Raw genomic sequence first — 21,694 nt, forward strand, 5'->3', positions numbered from 1 at the left:
CACAAAACCCCAGTACCTTAAAATTCTTAGAAATGAGGTACCCAACATATTTTTTTAGCTGTGATACATCACGGCAGTGCAGGAGAGAGGCTCTGCTACCAAGGGAGCGTTACACAGGTTTGTTGTTTCCCAGAGCACAATGATTCCAGAAGAAAAAAGTCCAGTTCTGCAGCAGTGTTTTCATGCACCTGCTTCTATTTCACATTAGCTGTTTCTGACTGTTTTCAAAACTATCATAAAAATTGTTAGTTTAGTGTCCAAAATCATCACGTATCAACCTGCTTGACAGAGATAGGATTTCATTATATTTAGTCAATAAAAGTAATACAGGCTGCTCTTGAATGACAACCTTGAGCATAACACCTCCTGTGTTATTAAAAACATGCACATAAAAAAAAAGAACCAGAAGAGGAAAACTGCTATATACACCATACAAAACATCACTCCCCAAATGCTAACAGACACACCTGTTCCAAAACCATCTGTTAAGTCACCTGACAAACTGGTGTGCTCAACTGATGCAAAGAAAAGCAGAGGGCTTTAAAGCAATGAAGTGCCGCTTTACCATATTGCATGGTATCACAGCAATTACTGGATATCCACTTGCACCAACCAAAAATGAAAAAGAGAAACTTCTTCCTTCGAGTAAGAGGAGACTCAAGTTCAGGATTTTAGTGGGACATTTCCTTCCTTGTGGTGCACTGTATCACTGAAGTCTATGTTCCTCAGCTGACTGTGCAGCTACCCCCTATTCACATTCAGTTTTCCAGTAGAAATTCTAAGGAAAAGCAAAACCCATTTTAAATTCTACATTAATGAATAAAGATTAGGCAAAGAAAAGTGCTTATTTAAATATCAATGCATTAAGTTATTTTCTAAGCTAATAAAATACACAATGGTAATAATTACAGTATTAATTATACAACTAAATTTAGATCTACCATAGAAAAATACTAGAGGCATGCCTTAAAAGATGCCTCTTAGTCATTTCCATGTCATCCTTAGTAGCTTTCACTAGGTCTACACTTAAGAGACTGAAAAACTAAAATACAGCTACAGGTAATAAACAGGAAAACAGAGAAGAAGTTTCCAATGGCATTTTTTAGTAGGAAATAAATTTTGGCATCGCAGTAATGCAGCCTGTGGATAGCTACCATTCATCCTCCTTCCTCAACAGTCTCTACCTGTCTGTAACTATTTACTCAGTGAAGGTGTAATAAGTAATGTGGCCCAATTAAATGGTCTATCTTACTATTAAAATTTGTTTCAAATATAATTTGTAACCTGCTCCTCTAGGAAGTTTAGAAGGACTCTAGGCAGGAAGAGGTTTGGGCCAGAATTACTGCATTTTTGTCTGGATTTTTTCATGCTTCAGGTGTACGAGGGGAAATAATAAAACATGTTGGTGCTTTCTTTCCCAGACCTAGCCAGCTCTCCATATTACAAAACATAAAGCTATTCAGTAATGGAAAATTGATACAAAGTCTAACACCCATATATGAATTACACAAAATTCCAAGAAGCCTACAGTCATTAATTTTTTGTGGTAACACTGATAATAATATTACTAAATATTATTAAAGAATTAGGATTTCAAAGTAAAAAAAAAAAGGCCTTGTAAAGCACTAGCCAATAAAAAAATCATAAATAGAATTTTGCATTTTTGTGGGGGAAGGAATAGGGAGAGGACAACCTGAAACAGAAATACTATTAGAATCAATAAGTCAACCTGAGATAAGTGAAAAGAATTAACAGGAATCAAATGCTAAAGCTTCATTTTAATATGAGACAGCCAAGTATAATTTATTGTACACATAAAGAGTTTGAGAGGATCCCATAAAAAACAATTGCTTGCATGATGCCAGTTATTTCCAGGCACTCATTTAATGCTGTTCAGCAGAGGCTGAGTCCCTTTCAAAAAGTTCTGATTGCAAGTTCCACCTTAATTAAAGCTTCTGGCTGTAAACAGTTGTATTGCAGTGTTGGGTACCCTTCTGAGAACCTTCAGGGCTAGGAGAACCCTACTGCAACCAGCTACTCCTCCAGCATCCATAGGAACCACTAGGCCTACCTCAGCCCAGAGACAAGCCCCAGCCACTAACCAAAGACTCTGCTTCCACAAATCCCACCCCCCTCATCACAAAGCAGCATAAAGGGGCCAGCTGACAAAACTAGTGCACAATTAACGCTTTGATGATTTAAGAAAGCTTCCTTCCCCCCAAGCCCCATCTGCTCACACAGCAGTGCCTAGGGCCAGCCTCCCGGCTGTTCTTGCTGTTTGTAGGGTTCAGTTATAGGGAACTTAGTTATTGGGCCTAAAAGTAGCTCATGGTCACAAGAGCATTCCAGACACCTTTAGAAGGCCTTGAACAGAATAAACAAGAAGATAGAAAAAGAAAGATCCCAATTAGAAAAACACAGGTGCACATTCCACGATAAAGGGAACTTGGCACAAACAACCTCAATTCAGGGGCTTATCTCGACCAATTGGACTAAGACAAGTCTTGCATGCTCTAATTAATATGGCCAATTATGTCCTGTGTTTATGCACGTGTACAGAGCGGGTATAACTAACTTTATCTTACGGTTGTGCGCGTGGACAGTACCAATGTAACCAATCACCGTTTATGTTTGTGTGCATGGACACCAAATGCTTGCATGCAGCAACCAATCAGAGTTTCTAAACAACTTAGAGAATTGTATAAAAATGATCAGCTAAGCTCAATAAATGGGCGACTTTAATCATCATATTGGTGGTCTGTCGTCCGGGCCTCGCGGAAATAAAAGCTAAACCCTACAGCTGCTGTTTCATACACCACGTGGAGTTCCAGGATCACAAGGGAAGGACGCTTATAACCCGTGATCCTGTAACCCCTAACCAAACTACAAAGCGATCAAGCAGGCAAGTTTCTAGGCACAGACACCAGAAAATACATCAGTGCAGTGCTGTTATTAACTCTCTACTATTGCGAAATTCAGCTAGTCATCAAGCAATTAATTGCAATGAGGACAGAGGAAAGAAAAGAAAAAAGGGAAAAAAAAATCTGAAAAACTACTTCAAATAATACTGGCACTTTATTTAATATAAACAATATCAATATTTGTACCAAGATACACTTCAAAGAACTAATATACTTGTCCTGTAATGGGATCATTTGATAAATGGCTTACTTCAGCAAAGTTTTAATAATTTCTCTTCATCACAAGGGGCATCTGGGTTATGAAGAACTGCCCCAAACTGAAGATGATTCAGCAGCTATATCAAAACACAGCAGCTTCATGGAAGAAGCTCCAACATAGATAACTCTGTCAAGTTTCTTTCTCTCCTTCCCTTATATTCCCTGCTTATTTTCAGGGCAAGGACCAGAGCAGTTTTTGCACCTCCATGGGCATCTAGTCAAAATCATACTACAGGTAGCCAAATATTAGCAGCATCTCCAGATTTCAAGGCAACTTTCAATGACCCCTGTTCATTATGTCACTTACCCAGTCCTCCACAGGACTTTCTGAAGATCCTCCCACAGAAAGAAGGAAGAAGAGCATGGAAAAGCACTGTTACCTCAAATATAAATCAACAAGGGAAGCTTTAGAAAAATCCCTATTACAGACAAGCAAAATGTGTTTGGTCTTTTTCCAAGTTCATCTTTAAGTTCCTTCCTTTAAGGTCCTTCAATGGAAGGCTCAGTTATTTAAACAGTGACTTTTTATTAATCTATTCTGTATTATTCAGACACTAGAGCATTTATTATAGCTTACCCCATTAGAAAATCATGATACTATGTTTTCCATTAAATCCATGGAATCAGTTGTGATTACCATAATACCTGTCAAACATGACTCCAAAAAGAGAACAGAAAGAACAAGACACATTTCATTTGGGAGTGGGAAGGGAAAACCAAAAAAGACAGAACAGAAAGTGCAATCAGTTTTCCCAACCAGTGTTTCAAAAGACCACTTCAGCAAACCTCCAAAGCTGCACAGACAAGGACACAAGCACCACTCTAACAACCTGCAGAGCACCTCTGTGTCAAAATAGAAAGAGGGTCACTCTTGGAAATTCACTTAACTGTAGACATCTAATGGAACATCTATTGGAAAAGGATTATACTGAAGAGCAGATGTGAGATTTTGTTTTTCAACTACTCAAAAACGTAGACCGAGCACTTGTAAAAGCAACTCAACCATGCTCAATGGCTTTTCTTTTCAGCAAAGTGCCTGCTACTTCTTATGTTCACATTTTAGACACAATGTTATGGATTTCCTGTTTTATCACCCTGCTTGTTCATCACCCAGGTGTATTTCTGGGGTCACAAAGTGAAAGCATGAGGGTTTCTTAATGACTGGGAGAATTCAAGGTAGATTTAACTGAAAAACAAGCACAAAGTGTGTCACAGAAAGAACTTGGCATCTTCTTGTAGCTTGGTAACATACTAACTGTACATCTGCCCTGGTGTCCATTGAATTACACAGACCAAAAACACTTTCCTTTATCCGAGTAACTCTTAAAAGAGGAACATTCAATTCAACTGTATGCTTTAAAAAGTCAAACAAAAACCCTCCTTCACAAATTCTTTGTTACTTTCTGTAACTACAGGAAAAGTAAAGTTGGTGCAATGTGAAATATCACACAATTTCTCTTTCCTATCCAGAGGTTTTTGTTTGGTTTTGTGGTTTTGACTTTTTAACTTCTTCAATGCTTATCAAATCATTTTGTAGAAAGTACTTTTTTTTAAATGTGATTCCATATCTAGGTACAGTTAAAAACGTAAATCTGGTGCCCTGTATATAAAACATCTTCACTACCCTTTGGGTTAAAGTAATTTTTTCCATAAACATCAATAACAGGTAGTTTCAATATAATGGTGGCTGAGACCTAAAACCAGAACAAGTCAAGCAATCTGACTTAATCACAAGATTCTGGGAATCCACTGTGGCTTGAGTCACCAGTACTACATGATTACACTGTTGTCGTGGTTTAACCCCAGCCAAAACCAGGACAACTGTATAAAAGTCACAGTTGTCTCCATAGCAGGGCAATAGCCCAGCATATCCTGAGCTCAGTGACCCCATGCTGTTGACTGATATGGCTACAAGCCCATAATTAAATGACTGAAGCCACGTTTACACTAATATGGTCTAAAAGTTAACAACTACACCTTGTACATCAAGCAGCACAACTGCAATCAGATGTCCTTTGGACTCTGAGGAGAGGTTCCTAGGTGGATCCCCTGAGAGCTGGTAAGTGCTGCAGCCTCCCCCTCATTCAGGAGAGCTCTGCAGACTCTTTTACAGCTGCCAGTTTTCTCTGAAAAACACATCTTCATTACCTTCAAGACCTCTACCAAGCTGTCCAATCTGGCTGACGTCAGCCAACAGATTCAAAAGCTGCTAGATGAGACCAGACTGGCTGACAGACAGGCTGTACCATCTCTCAAGTTTCTCAAGAAGCCAGACAAGAAAACAGCAGAAAAAATTCCTGGGGACTGAACTTAAAAGAAACAGCTTTCCATGGATATGATTGCAATTATGTCTCAGTAAGAGAAAGAAACTGTGCACATACTTGGTACTTTAAAAGAGTTTTTTCATAAAGCACATTTTGTGTGGGCATAAGGTTTTCTGTGATCAACGTAATCTTAATAATTTGCTAGTGCAGGCTTATAACGATACCCACGTTCCCTTTTGTGATACCAGTTTTATAAAAAGCATTGGCAAACTTGGCAAATAATTAAATGAGAGAGTTCTGCTGCTCCCAGAACTTTCTTCATAGTGCAGCTGAAACCAGAATAATAAACCCAGTGACAGAGAATGCAGAAACAGGGAATCTTGTACCTCTCATGAAACGGAAACATTCCCTAAGTTTATATACTAGTACAGACATATCAGTTCTTATATGAAGGACAAACAAAATTAAATGCCTTTAGCCATAAGAATAAATTTTACCAACAACACTGAAAGGCAGTAGTTTAATCTATAGCAGCAAGGCTCTCCTGGAAAATGAACGTACAGGTATCCTTGTGCTGTCTTCTGTCAAATGATATCTAGCTTTTGGAGGGAAACTATGCACGGTCATGGTAACACATACAGACTGGTCACAAAATTAAACCATGCACCTGACCTGCTTTTTAAATTTGTATTTTTAATAGTATTATAGGTAGACTTCACCATCCCATAACTCAGATTGGATCTGGTGGGTAGGCACATAAGCAAATTTTTAAATCATCAGCAACACCTAATTTAAAAAAAAAAAAGTTACTGTATCCACACATGCCATGGTCAATGATTGCATAATAACCTGAAAAATATTTAATCTTCAATTAGCAGACTACCTCGACAGCAACCTTCCTGCTTTGCCTGCATAGATGGAGCATCAGAGCAGGCTCAGTAATGGTCTTACCAGTAGGAACTAGTCCTGCATAGCTAAGTTTCAAGATAACCATGTGTGAACCCCCTCTTACACATTTCCAATGACATGCCTTCACGAAAATGTAGCACATGCCCATCTTTGGCAGAAGCAACATAAAATATAACATCAGACACAACCAAGTTGATTTGAATGACATCCTGGAATTTTGTTGTAACTATCATGAGCCTATAAAGTTTCTCTATGACTCCTGGATTTTATTCCACGTGATATTTTGCTTTTAATATCTTGTATCTTCTGATTTGTTCTTTTAATCCTGCTATCCCAAGTCATAAAGACAGTATTGACTTAACCTCTTGCGTACAGCAGAGCATGATTCAAAGAAATCGGTTTCCCTGCAGTGCCCTTGTATTTTGGGGCAGGAGGTCCTCAAATTAGAAATTCAGAAAAAAAAAATATGTGCCTGACCTCACAGATCTATCAGCCCCTCAAGTAATCCATAAGGCTGCTGTTCTGTCATTTTTCTCCTCTACTGAGAAACATACAAGCAATCTGGACTGAACAACAATTACTTCAGTTGTCTAAGTACAAACATCTTTCAAATATATAAGTATAGAGGAAAAATGATGGGTGTACTCCAGGTTTCTGTATCTCACTATTGCTTTGTATTTATAGTATAAACTCTTTGGAGAAGAGTCTTCATAAAGCCAATATTTGAAGCATCTGAGTCCTCAACAATAAGAACTTCAGCCCATCAGCAATTAAGACGTCAAGTGCCACATACACCCTCCTTCTGTTAGATAACTCTGAAAAACCCTCTCTCAATAAATAACTCCGGCTTTGTATTCATAGCTCCTGCAAAACAGAGGACTTTGCTCTTCAATTCAGTCAGCTGTTCTTACCAACAATACCTGCCTTTCAGATACTCAGACTTCTAAGAGTCTTCAAGTCCAAGAGCTCAGTTAGGTTAAAACAGCTGAGTGCTAATCCCATTTATTTCAAAACTAGTCTTAATTTCAAATAAACAAAGCCTGAGAAACCAACAGACTCACCTTTCTCTCACTTCATTTCATCCTGAAAGCTACAATATAGACACTCATTACCTTTTTCTCTGCTGGTCTCAGGGAGCTCTCAACGAAAAGCAGAGTTTGAAAGTATTTTATTGTTCATCATTTTAGTGCTATAACATGCATAGGTAACCTGGCAATGTGTTTGATAATACTGAAATAAATTAACTAGGAAACACTATTCTAAAACTAGGGGTTTAAGTTCAAAACGCTTACAATTGCAAAGTTTTGGGGAGTAGAAATTGTAAATGAGGCCAGTTTAATTATGTTGCTCCTTAAGTGCCCATGCTGGCACTGTGCTCCAGCCCCGCTGGTACTAGAAGGTCTTTGTTCTTCAATGCTAGGGAGGGGGACAGATGAAACAAGGTAGCGATTGTGACAAATCCCACAGGCTTGAAAAACTTCTGAAGCATTTGCATTAAAGCACTAAAAAGGGCAGAAAAATAAGCACATGTAAACAGAGGCTATATGTGGGCTTCCCAAGCTCTGATGGTTTGTGCAAGATTAAGTGTCAGTCCCAGCCATTAACCAGTATTTTGCTGAAACTCCTTAGAGTTCCTTCTGCAGCAGTCAAGTCTGCTCCAGTTTTGCTGCTCATCAACACAAGAGTAAAGCTCTGCTCTTGGGACTCTCCCTCCCTGATACATCTTGCTTGATACATGAAAACAGCAAGATCCCATTTTAAAGACTGCATACCCTGTTTATTCTCTCTCCTGTGTAAAAAGCTGTACAAAAAACACTGCAGAGGAGGTTGGAGATAGAACAGCAAGTGCAGGAGCTACTTAAAAGTCACCCAGGTCTAGCCTCACCTTCCCATTCAAGCAAGATCGTTTACCGTAATGACTTTCTTCAAAGGAATGAGCTCTTCTCAGCTGCCTGGGCTTTCATTCCCCTCGGGAGACTCTTCCACAACCTGCACTATCTCATTAGCAGTAATTCCTTAGATACTGTTTAAGCTGATCCATTACGAGCTTCATTCCATTACTCCCAAGATATTATGAAAGAGCCATAACTAAATATTTAATTCCTCTTTTCAACATTTAAGCCTGCAAATATTTCTAGATTTGCATCTCCTAATCTATTCCGGTAGCCATAACACATAGAGTAGACATGTGGCTCAGTATTTTGTGAATCAATGATTCCCATCATTTTTGTTAATCTTTTCCAACATACTTCAGATAATGAGGTTCCAGAAACAAGACTTTACAAGATATTGACCCAAGGGCTTGCTGGGGGAAGCACCAACCACAGCATCAGTGTTTGGCTCTGCAATATATTTGCAGACAAGAACTGCACTGTGATTGTAGCATACTCCTATGTTCAAATTCATTGCTTCTAAGCGGAAGAACTTCAAAGATTAACCACAGAGGAAAAGGGCATAGAAAGAAGTGGAAAACAAGCAACTAATGTTCAAAGACCACATACTTCAGCACAGGTGAGAAACTCTAGAGAAAAAAAACACCAGACGGTGCTGGCATTCTCTATTGCTTGTACCCCCGAGTTTCAGCTTGCTTCAGCGCTGTTGACATTTGCTATTGTGAAAAAGCCTAAGGAGAGTCCAACAAGTTTTACTAGAATATCCTGACCTGTGGCATCCAAATTCCCAGCCAACTATCATCCTTGGTGTTGGCTTCTCTATTTGGCTTTAACTTCTCATTTTAGCAAAGGCCATACTCTCATTAGACCCCACTCCTTAACACAGCTGTCCAACATGGCATTTTACCACTCCTTAGGAAACACACATGGCTAGACCATTTGCAACTTAAATACTTCAGGAAAGCAACTGTTCTGCTTCACATTTGCAATGTTCTCCATAAACTACTGAGTCAAATAACTTTGGCATTTTTCCCCCCACCTCATGGCTGCTGCTTCTTCCATTCCTACATAACCAGGCCTGAACTATTTAATTACTACTAATTACCTTATGCCAAAAAAAACTTAGAACTTAAAAACCAACCATCTCCTGTGCTACTATATTGATTATAAGATTTCCATCATGTATTACTTATTCTTGCCACTGACAACTAACACTTTTCTGTAACCCCACTGGGGTCCTCTCTATTTTTTTTTTCTTTTCTCATCCTTACAAGTTGGAGTCAATGCTCTGCTGTGAGCAAGCTGTCACTTCTACTTCATTTGCTTCAACAGCAAGTTCTCCAGCCTTTCCTCAGCTTTTAAATGGTCTGCTTGCAGCCTTATAACACAGCTTACTACATCCTTTTCTCAAATATATGATCAGTGTAGATACCATTTAGAGGAGCCTCACAATACATAGCACCTCTGTTTCCTAGCAAACACTGCTAGCTCAATTGCATCTCCATTCCAGAACTACAGATAGCAATAACGATAGCCATAAACTACCATCACTGAGACTTTTATAATCTTTGAGGGCATTTCTACATAATTACAAATGTTTATGTCACAATTTATTGTTGGTACCCGTGCTCAAAGAACACACGTTCTCACCACATTTAACAAGCAGAGCCCTCCCTAGCGCTGGTCAGGTACCATCAAAACCAGGGACCAACAGCCCCTTCAGAACAGACACACCTGTGTGTCCTACCCACCTCCCCTTTCCTCTCTTCCAAAGTCCTACACCTTAAACACATGGCCATACAACAATCATTTCATTTCACCTATAGGAAAACACGGACCAGATTCTACACTTCTTTCCTCACAACTGAACAAGCACTAGATTTTTCTTGTCTCTCATGTCTGGCAGCCTCACTGTGCTGAGCTGCCAAGTCGAATAAAGCAGCCAACTGCTCTTAACCTTACCCGAGAACCTGGCCATACCCACTGGGTATCGCCAAGCCATTGCCAGCCATAACCCACCTGTTATGCACATCTTCACTCAGGTCAGGTAGAAGGTAGTGATTATTAAAGAGAGACGACATGTACATTGTCACACTGATGCTCACTCTTCTGGTCCTCTCTGTACTACAGGGCCTGTCCTGAGAAGGTGTGCATGACCATACTGTAGAATAAAACTCTTCCTACTGTTCGCTCCTTTTGAAGATGTGAGAGATAATAAATAGAAAATAAAACCATTTCTTAATGTACCTTACAAAACTAAAAACACTTCTAATTTCAGACTTCAGATTCTCTTAGTATCAACTTTACATGATCCAAGAACTCAGATCAGAGTCTACACCTTTATGCACTGGTCCAAATGCTAACAACAGAAGTAGCACTTTGATGAAGGTCCTTATATACACATATATGCACAGCTTACTTCCAGAGAGAGAAGTGTATCTACTCTGAACACTATTCCAAAAAGAAAAACCTGCTGGAGGTCATTAAATGGGTTCAAAGTTTTGGACACAAAATATGGCAAGGTGAAAAAGTCACATTCAGAACAGTTAGGTTATCTTGCCAACTCAGCATCAACATAGGTTTTTATTGGATTCAGACTCACCCACAGATAAAGGCAAAGGCAAGAGAGGTACACTCGCCCCAGGCACACCAGAGCCTCACCTATCCTTACAGATCTTTCAACTTCTTTTTATAGTAGAGAAATGATACATGATTATAAATCTAATCACAAGCACCATATTTAAAACGGAAGTTCAAAGAGTTAACATAAGAAATAGCAAACTCAGCTTGCTGATAAATGGCTTATCCTCATTGGTACTGTAGTTCAGAAAGTGACAGTATTTGCAACACTTGGCCGTATTTAAGCTCTGAGTTATGTTTCTGCTATCACTCTGGACACCTCTTAAGAGCAACAACCAATAATCAATGCTCAGAAACAGACACAGCAAAAATTTCACCATACACTTCAGAGACAAATACAATATTTAACTATGGGTGTCCTTGCTTGTAGTTACTCCATCTTTTCTTACTCTGTGTTACACTGTTGTTATACACATTTTGTCAAAACACTCTATCTTTATAAATTCATGAAAATGAAAAATATACACAGTAACCTATATTTTAGAGACAGCAACTCATTATAAGACACCAATTCATTCCCCTCTTCTCCCTGCACTGGAAATTCTATAATATATTCTCCATGTATGTCTTTTGATTCTCTTCTCAATTCTAAAAGCATGGATAGTTAATTATAACTTTCATACTCCCATTAAGCTCCTACCTAAATCACTTGTAAACATTCAGAATGGAAACTAAGATTTCAGCTGGCTCTTCAGTGTTTACTTGTTTATCTCTTTTTGCTGCTACAAAAACACTCTAGTCACATGTTCCTTGTAAAATGAAACAGCTTATTTTATATCTCTGTCCTTTGCATTGCTATGTTAATTTGAGCTGTTGAAAACTCCGTTATTGATACTAAGGCTTGGATTGTGCAAGCAGTTATTTTTAAAGATAATATCATGTTGTTCCTAAATTTCCCAAGGTACTCTGACTCCTGCTCTGCAGGCAGAGGAGTTTTTTAGACTTACAAGCATAACTGAGAGGTGTAATAATGTAAAACCAAGAGGGCCAGGCTTGCATCTAAAGAATAATAGTGCAGAATGTATTTGTGGATTGAAGTATCGGCATCAGCATGGCTTTTAATCCAAACAAATCCCAGAGTCACGTAAAAGTCTTGTCTAAGCAATAAAACATATTTTCTCTGTCTCCCCACCATCAATATAAAAGCTGCTAATCTTCATGTGGTAATTGTGAATGACTGTATAACCACGTAGAGCACTATAGCCACTGACACGTATTTCTGCCATCCCCATCAGTCACTCCTGTTTGGAGAGCAAACCCAAGAAGTGTGTGCATGCAGGGTTAAAAATTGATCATTTAAAAATTAAATCAAATTGGAATTTCTATTTCATTATATTGGAAATAAGAACAGAGCTGTGGAAAAGTCTACACACATCATTTAAATAAACATCTAAAAACACCGAGAGCACTGGATAAGCACAGGGAAGAACTTACTGCAGTACAAAGCCACATTCTGATGCTAGATGCATCATCTGCGGGAAAGGACAGCATATGACCCTTGTTTAGTTTGTTCAACCAGTTAAATAAAATAATTAGTTTATGCAAATGCAAGAAAGAGATGGAAAAAGGTTAAAAATCAGAAAAAGCTTGTTTTCCTCTACTACTTCATGAATTAAAAGCCAAATAGAACAGAGCTATCAGATGTAAAAAACTGAGGGGCACAAGATTTATTATCTGAAAGATCAAGTTGATATTTCCTTTATTAAATATCAAAAAAAAAATTCTTATTTAGCATACTTCAGATGGTTTTAGCTCACAAAAAAAAGTATAAAAGTGGTTTTCCTGAACACTAATTGAATTCTAGTTTTCATGCAGAGAAAACGTGACATAAAATGGAAGAAAAGATTACCCCCTCATTCTTCTTAAAAGACTCTGAACAGATGAACATAAAGCAATGTATTTATTTGAATTGTGCAGATGCAGTGCATAATACAAAACAGAGAGCCAGAATTAGGTTGGGCTTAACAGGACCCCAAATATCTCACACTGTGCAGAAGACAGTGACTAGTAACCAGTAACCCAAAGTCATCTGTTCAGTAAGTGAACAGAAAAGTGCCTCAAAGGATTACACTTCTCTGTAATCCCATAATTTTGCCCAGGAAACAGCCATTCTGAGGAACGACAGGATCTTGATGAGAAACTGCATTTTGTGGGACCTGATATGGGATTCTCCAGTGAAGTCTTCCAAATTGTAAGACAATAAATGAATGCTTCTAGTGACTTTTGGAAAATGAACCTTAGAAATAATGGTGACCAAAACCATTAACTTGCCAGCGGAAAATACATCAACCACCCAACTTCACCTCCCTGCAGATTTCTACGCAATGAAGAAAACCTAGTCCCCTGCCAGCTGGCAGGTTTTCAGGCACTTTACAGAAACATTAAAATATAAGCACAGACTGAAAGGCTGTCATTGCAGTTCAGTACTGAATGAGGGAAACCAAAGGATAGATGGAGACTCACCAAGTAACTGAACTTTCTAAGCTCTCACTCACAACTGGTTTCAAAGCAGTACCTGTAAAGCCATTAGACATTATTTTTGTTATGTTATCCAGAGATATAGTCAAAAATCTCTATTGTAACCGCTGTGTAACGCATTTTGGGATGTTAACTACTTTAAGAAGAATGGTTGAGGGCTTTGACAACAGCACTGAAATGCACAAATTCCTTCCAGGTCAAGTCAGAGAACGAGAAGATTAAAAATAAATCACAGCAGAAAAAAAAGAAAAAAAAAAGAAAAAAAAACCCTAAAGTTTGTCATCTAAGCAATGGAACAGCAAGTAATCCTTAAACAACAACCCCCTCCTGATCGCATGATTCATTCCAAGAGCCACATTCATGACTTATTACACAATTAGCAGTGCTATGACACCACACAGTGCAACTGCTCCATAATGCAGGAGTCTTACCAATAACCATTCATTAACTCTGTCTTCTCTAATTAAAAATGACTCATGAAGTAAGCTGCATTATATGATTAAGCTTCGAACAAACCAACGCAAATTTAGAGACACATACAAAATTAAACTTAACTCTATACAGTATCACATTAAAGATTTTGAAAATAAGTGCCACAGAATGAACCCCTGATTGGAAAGTTCCTTTGAATAGGCAGAAAGGCCCTTCTTCCGTAAAACACTGCAACAACCCATAAAGGGGAAGGGAGCACAGCTGGGAGAAGACATGTACAAGGGAAGCCAATATAAGCAAAACATGATTACTACTCCTGGCTTATGGTTCACCATACATTCACTATTGCAATAGGAAAAGCTATTGGATCCTCTAAGGCTTAGGACCTCAGTTTTACAACATACAGCACGAGTTCAGCACTGACTGAAGGAGAGGAACACCATCGACCCCAGCACCGCTCCTGGGCTGCAGTACTGGGTGCCACACTGAACAGCAATCACGCCTCTGAAAAAAATCAAGACTTAAAGCAACATCCCATGACACTGAATCCAGCTTCCTGATAGTGTTTTATAAACATCAAGCACCATCCCATAAACAGCAAGGTTTTAACAACTTGAACTGGAAGGCTCTTCACAGTTTGCTTATTTCCATAGTCAGACACTTAACAGTTTTCAGCATAAGTTTATTCACAGCCTACTCATTGCCACTCAGTATGCTGTGTCAAAGACAACGTTGATCACACCAGGCCTCTACCTGCCCTGCTCTTAGGCTCGTTCTTTTCCATCATATCACAATTTTCATCATTTTCTAGGTATGCTTTGATCAAGCCCCATCCAAGTTGTCCTCCCATTTGCGTTCTAGACACAAGGTCCAGTGTCATCGTCTGTAATATTCTTTTGCCACAACACTTGCAAACTTCTACTCACAATTTATCAGTTGGTGTTTCCACTGCCTATCACAATTACCAGCCCTTTTCCCTTCTGCCATATGCTTCCCATTTCCCTCTCTCTTCTGTCTCTTAGCAGGTCACAGTTCTAGTCTGCAAACAAAACCTCTGTGCTACCAAAACACTACAAAGAACAAGTCTTATCAATACTTTAAAAACCTAAGCTACCTGTTGTCAGAGATTCTCGAAGGAAAAGTGTATATACAGAATCATTATAAAAATTTAAAAGAACCATATGTTAAACTCCGGGGGAGGGGGAGGAAGCAGGAGGGTGTAACAAGATTATTCACTAACCCTGACCTCTAACCACTTGGCTCCATCAAACTGCCTAAACTACTTGAAATAAATCTGCAATATTTTCCCCTTCCAACCTTCATCAACTTTATTTTCATAAGGTTTGTTTTTCCCCCACTGAAAACAACAAGATATCAACTGACTTTCAGAACTTGGCAAATTTTTTTTTAAATACTTGAATCAGATCAAGTGAAAGGAAGGGTGGGAGCCTGATTGGCTGTCTATGCTTTTAAAACACTTTTCTTTTTAACTGGCTACATCATTCCAGAACAAGGGAAGGAGTACTGCCAGTAGAATCTGATCATTTTCTACATATGGTTCTCAAATTATTTCATTAAAAGTTAACTCTATCATGCACCTGCTTCACCAAAGAAAACATTATTTATTTCCTTGATACATCTCAGGAAGTGGGTAATAAACTCTTGTCAATACAGTAAACGGGGCAGACTGCCTCTTTTATACTTTCATCTTAAGTAGCCAGCTAATAACTTTTACCATAGCGGCTCCTCCACAAAAGCTGCTGTTACAAATTAAGTAAACAACCATCTCTCTCTTGCTTTCAAGTAGGTAGAAGGGGTTGCAGTTTCTAGATGAAGTAGCTTGCTTTCACATTTTAGAAGCCTGGCTGTACACCCTTGGCAGGCCCATGCCTCTCAATAGTTTCCTACCTTCACCGAAGTAACCTTTTCCTCATTATAAAAGGATCAGACAAAGCAACGCTCAAGACCATGAATGACTGAACTTTCCAGGAAAGGCCCCACACCTTCCAGCACAACAGGGGAGCTACTCCACAGACTGCGGGGAGGAGAGGCGCTCCCAGCAGTTGCTCCTGCAGCGCCGAGCCGCTCAGCGGAGTGCCAAGCGCCCCCTGAAGTCCCAGGCGGAGCTCCCCCTCAGCCTCCACCCCTCTAATGGCTGTCACCGCCTGCACAGGTGGGACACGGAATGTCACGCACCCCCCGCCAGCGGCGACGGCGGCTCAGAGGCTGCACCCCTGCGCCTGGGACGGCGCAGCACCTCGGGAACGGGGCGCAGGAAAGGCCAGGGCGGCCCCGCCACCGGGCCGCACTCACCTGCGGTTCATGGGCCGCACTCGCACGGCCACCTTCACCGAAGCCATGGCTCATCCCCGCCGGGCCGCTCGGGCTCGGGCCCGCACCTGCTCCAGCCGCCGGCCCGGCCTGGCCTGGCCTGGCCTGGCCCTCGCCGCCGACCCGCGCCCCGTCCGCCTGCCCGCCCGCCCGCCGGGGCCGAGCGCAGACCGCCCCACGGCCTAGGCCATGTCGCTGTGGCAACCCCCGCCCGCCCCCCGTAGCGTCTTTCCCCGGCGGGCGGCTATGGGGGCAGCGCAGGGACAAACAACGCGCAAGGCGCTAACCCTGCCGGCCCCGGCCCCGCCCGCGGCCCCGCCCTCGGCCCCAGCGGGGCGGGGTGGGGCGGGAGAGCAGGAAGAAGAGGAAGAGGAAGAAGAGGAAGAGGAAGAAGGCCGGGAAGGAGGGCCTCTGAGGACGGGAGTAGCGACAGTTACCATCGGCGAGTGGGGCTTCTCCACAGGGCTGTCCCCGGAGGTGTGTGTGTGTATGTATATTGGGGGGGGGAGGGTATATGCCTATACATACATATGTATACGTATATACACACACACCTCCCCCATAAATATATATCTGCCCGTTACATATAGGGAGAGATATATATAGGGTTGTAGGTAAGGGTGTCTATGTAAGTACACACTCGTATATACCCCTGTATACACCCCATATATATCTCTCCCTATATATACACACCTGTATATATAAACACCCCTATATATATACACACACCTATATATACCTATATTGGGGGGAGAGAAATTTCTATATAAATATATATAAGTATGTCCATATATATCTATATGTACCTTCATACATATCCATATATATCTATATATCTTTTTTGCCCTTGGTTATATATATACACATATGTACATATGTGTTTAAGAGAAGGTGTTAAAACAAAGCTGCATGCGCAATCCCTGCTGCACTTGGCCATGCAGCCACCGGTGAGATGCTGGTGAGGCCAGGCTCCCATCGTGCCAGTACCACGGGTCTGGGGACAGGACCCAGACCCAGCACCCCACCGCGTCTCACTGCCTGGGGGGACGGGCTCAGCAGAGCATGGACACAGACGGCACTGTCTCAGCAAAGGAAGGAAATGTTTCCAGGAAATAGAAATGGTTAAGCAGTGGGCATCACAAACAAATAATAATATTTATGTATATAACATGATAAATCTGGGTTATTATTTTTTTACTGCTTATAATAGGGCACACAGCAGCAATCCCAATAGGTATCAGCACTTTTGCATATACAAGAAAAAGCTGATTGTGGTCAACTTGGAGAAAAGTGGAAGAAAAAAAAGGTAAATTCAAAGAAACATTAAGGTGTGATGTATGATGAAAAGCCATGCCGTCATCTACATTTGCAGAAGCCCAGCCTGGGAGTCCATGCGGGATGCCAGGGATGTCGCGAGGCTGGGCAGCGTGGGCACTGGGGCTGAGCCTCCATCCCAGGGGATGCATCCTGCACAGGGAGCTGGAGACCTCGCACCAAACCTACACCAAAGCTGGCGGCAGGGCTCCCTCAGGGAGCACCGCCACCCCCACTGCCTTGGAGGCAGACACCAGAGAAGCAGCTGGAGCCTGGACCAGCCTGAGGCAGGATCCCTCACACCATCCTTAAGTAATAAGAAACCCTAACGATGTCTCAGAAACGGCCACACCGCTGGTGCCACAGGAGGGGATAATCATTCCACCGGCAATAGCATGGCATGTCCTCCCCTGGGGAGCAGCCGGCCGCAGCAGGATATCTGGCTCTTAAGGAATAACTGTGAAGAAGGCAACATAAAAAAGCAGGATAAGTAATATTATCATAAATAATAAGTATTTTTGTTTGTTTGGAGTGTCAGTGCCTGTGAACTACACCCAGGATGGAGACACCATTTAAAATGCTGTACGAACATAGTTGCATTCAAGTCATTAAGGTCTTACTGGCTTGACAAGCCAAAAAAACCCAGTTGCCAAGACACACAAGAGCCAAATACCCCATCTTTAGCGGTGACTCCTACTGACAACTTACCGTCTCCAAAAAGGGGAAGGAATGAGGAACGGGAGGTGACAGTAAAAACATGAGCTGACGAGCAATTAGCATCCGTGGCAATTGGGATCATGTAGATGAATGAGATGAGCTGGGAAAAGGAGGAGAGCAGAGAAGGAAAAGTGAGAGACAGAAGGACCCCATGTTTACACCCCAGAGGTGTAGGGGAAGTGCTAGGAGGAGGGTCAGAGGAACAGAGCCAGGACAGAAGAGGTTTGGAGGATGACTGACTGCTGGAGGTGGTCAAAGGGGGTGGGATGGAAGCTCACTAGACATGGAAACACAGCTGAAAACCAGGGCAAAAAGAGATGCCACGGGGTGGAGAAAGGAGAGGATGAAGAAAGAAGCCAGAAAAGTGATGTCCCTGGCAGGGCATCAGATCAGCCGACAGATAAGGTGACGTTTGAAGAGAGAGGTCAGGTCCAAGGAGTGGTTTCATAGCAAAAGGGAATCTATTATGTGTTCAAATTTGCTTGAGAAAGAGAAGAGGAGGGATGAGAACAAGAGGGGTCCAGGGCAAGGGGTTAGAAAGTCACTGGTGCAGCAGCTTAAAAGAGAAGAGAGGAAGAAATACAGGGTCAGTAATAGGAAAGAAGGCGGAAGAAACAATATATGGAGAGAGAGAGAGAAGGGCACATTGTTGGAGACCCAGCAGGCTTTCAACAGCCAGATGGGATCCCTGGCCTGAGAGTTAGAGATGAAAAACAGTTTTGAAGGTTTGGAGATGGAAAAAAAAGTAGTGGATTCATTACATGGATTTTTCCTGAGGTTTTCAGTGATGTGAGAGGACAAGCATGGGGAAAAGATGCAAGGAGGGAGCCAGAGTTTGTGGTGCTGAGATAAACTCCAAGGGTAAAAAAAAGAGTCGGGACAAGTGTCAGCACCAGTGTCAGTATCATGGACCAGATGTCACAGGAGCACTAAAAAAGAAGGGAAGGGAGCAACTGTGCTGTGCCAGAGAGAAAGAACTGGGGCATTGGGAAATCACGGAAGGAGCAATATTTGCTTAAAAATCAGCCGAGGACCGGGTCACTCTGGTGATCGTGGGAGCTGACACACTGCAGCAGCCAAACGTGCAGGCGGGGGGAGCCCCAGCAAGGCATCAGGCAAATTGATTAAAACGTATTGAAAGCTTTAAGGAGGACCTGGGAGACGTGTGACAAGCCCACAGGGAATAGCACAAACACATTAGACAGATAAGAATAAGCTAAAAAGTGTATAAGAAAAAAATAGACATGTACAGGCATGCATAATAGGATAAAAGAATAAAAAGCAGTGGTAAAAAGTACAATTAAATGTAATGATTTTCAGCACCAGTTAGGGGTCCTAGAAAAGCCAACCAATATATAGCCTAATTTGTAGAGCATCTACTAACCACTCTCAGACAGTCATGCTTCCCCTCTCTCTGATTAGCAAAGTTATTGAAGAAATACATCTAGTTCAGTAAGTATGTCTCTGCATGCTGTGTTTTGAGACATCCAGCCATTAGGCGATACAATGAGCTTCTCCACCCGCACAGATCCTCCCGAGAAATGGAAAACACTTTTCTACTTCCACAGTAAGTGCCCATTGCAGATGGGAGCTGGCCCAGCTAACACACCCACAGCACGTCCGGCATGAAGCAGCAAAACATCCCCAGGCTCTCCCATCCTCCTGCAATTCTCAGTGCCTTGCTATTTCAGAAAGTCTTCTGTGCTTTCTTCTTGCTCCTAATTGACCTCTAGCAAGGGACCTGCTCATTCAGAAACACCTTCAGGCACATACCATCATTTCCCAGGGTTGCAAAACAGGTCCCAAGCTCAGGAGATGACAGGCTGGACCCTACTAATAATGAGTGGTGCAAAGTCTTTCATTCAGGCCCTTCCGATGCACGCTTCCCTGTGACGATGAGCGGTTGCCTTTCCATGCATTCATATGCAAATAGCCTGGAAGGGCAGGAATTAACAACTCAGTCAATGGTTACACCTTACCTGCTATAATCCTCTTTTCTCATCGCAGTTCAAAATATGTTTCCAAGAAGACGACATCAACCAGGACCTCTACCTGAGTGTGCTAAGATACCCTTCCTGTTGGCAGACAATGGAGGGGACAGACGGGCATCTCCCCATCCCACAGGACTCACCATCAGGCCAGAGCTCATCATCAGCCCTGGTTTGATTTGCTGATTAGCAAATCAGCATTTGCTAATTTGATGCAGAAAGCTCAACACTTGCTGCTAAAGAGATTAAGAGGGTCTTCCAAGGCCAATATTTGGGAGAAGGTATTATCTTGTCACACATCGATCCATCAGGAAAGTTATCCTTCTCTCAATTCCTGGGAATATTTTGGGGAAAACACTTGCTCAGCATCATCCTCCAGCCTGCCTCTGCAGGGCTTTTCACACCTGATGTGTAACACACAGTGAGATGTCATTTCTGCTGTCCCTGCTGAGACATGTTGTGAAGTCCTTTATCTCAGCCAAGGGAATCATCCTCCTCCTCAGGCTGCTCTGGTTTTCCAATTTGTCAAAATCATGAGGAATAAACAGCATTGACCATTCCCAGCAGCACACAAACATGGTCCTTTTAATCCATACACACAGTTTGCTTTCCTGAGCTCATTCCCAAGCCAAGTTTCAGGTCTATATTCATACCCACTTTGCACGAAATGCAGCTGTACATCTCTGGTTTGAACTCACACTTGTATTGAGATGGAGGAGCTTGCTGTGGATAACCTCGAGGGGACGAGTACCCCTCTGCTAGCCCTGGCAAGTGCTGGGGCTTCACTACAGCTTCCAGATGGAAGGTCCAAACGGAGCCACCTGATGGCTGAAAAATAAAGGATGTCACTGTATTAACAATTAAACCAAGTGCTGCGTGAATTCACACTAAACAAGGAGAATTATCCAATTTCCAGCAGGTCTCAGCATGCAGTTTCAAGTAAGTAAGCATCAAGCTGTCAGCTTGAAATTTTCCTTGGGAGCTGTGCAGTTTTAATGAGCTACCACCAGTGCTGGGTTTTGGTATTTCCTCCTTTGCTCTTTTCTGCAGTTGACTTTTTCTTTTTAATGAAATGCCATGGACATTGAGCCAGTCCACCTGCCAGGGGGGTGCTGGCCGCTCAGGTGGGAGTAACGAATTTGGGGAAGCCAAGGAGTGTCACCTGGAGCTGGCACTGCCAGCACCGTCCTCAGCAGCGGCTTGGGGAGAGCAGCAACAGCAACTGCAGAAGACATCGCAGGACTTAGTGCCTCTGACAGCAGCAGCAGCAACCACTGCTGTGCCAGGCTGTGTGCCAGCACTCTGCTTGCCACAATTTGGGAAATTAGCTCAAACTAAATAGCAGCGGATCCGTTTCCCTTGCGTCTTTGTCATCTGCATCCAGCCCTCTTGTTGACCTTCACAGTTATAATGGTGATAATATAAACCCGAATGTGACCATTCCTCCCATGCTTGGCAGAGAGACCATCAGCAGCTCATCCGGCAGCTGGATGTCATGGTCGGTGAATGCTGCCCATCTTTCCAGGTGCATCCCTTCCTGGAGAGCCCTG

General features: G+C 42.0%; 1 protein-coding gene across 14 annotated transcripts in view; it reads right to left on the minus strand.

Annotated features, from left to right (window-relative positions):
* The window catches only part of KIF16B (kinesin family member 16B), a 154,009-nt gene extending 137,604 nt beyond the window's left edge, over nucleotides 1–16,405 (minus strand). For 4 of the 14 annotated variants that reach the window (XR_012651618.1, XR_012651616.1, XR_012651617.1 and 1 more), the window contains exon 1: nucleotides 16,108–16,403. Coding sequence is in view for 6 of the 14 variants with exons in the window: in XM_075035499.1 (XP_074891600.1) it covers nucleotides 16,108–16,154 (47 nt within the window). In the remaining 8 variants the exon portion in view is untranslated. Of the gene's footprint in view, nucleotides 1–15,702; nucleotides 15,722–16,107 lie in introns of those variants that run through there. The other 10 variants (XR_012651620.1, XR_012651619.1, XM_075035505.1 and 7 more) reach the window with 5 other exon arrangements.
* Between the last annotated feature and the right edge of the window lie 5,289 nt (nucleotides 16,406–21,694).

The sequence above is a fragment of the Buteo buteo genome, chromosome 9 (assembly GCF_964188355.1).
Source record: "Buteo buteo chromosome 9, bButBut1.hap1.1, whole genome shotgun sequence".
In the NCBI taxonomy this organism is placed as follows: Eukaryota; Metazoa; Chordata; class Aves; order Accipitriformes; family Accipitridae; genus Buteo; species Buteo buteo.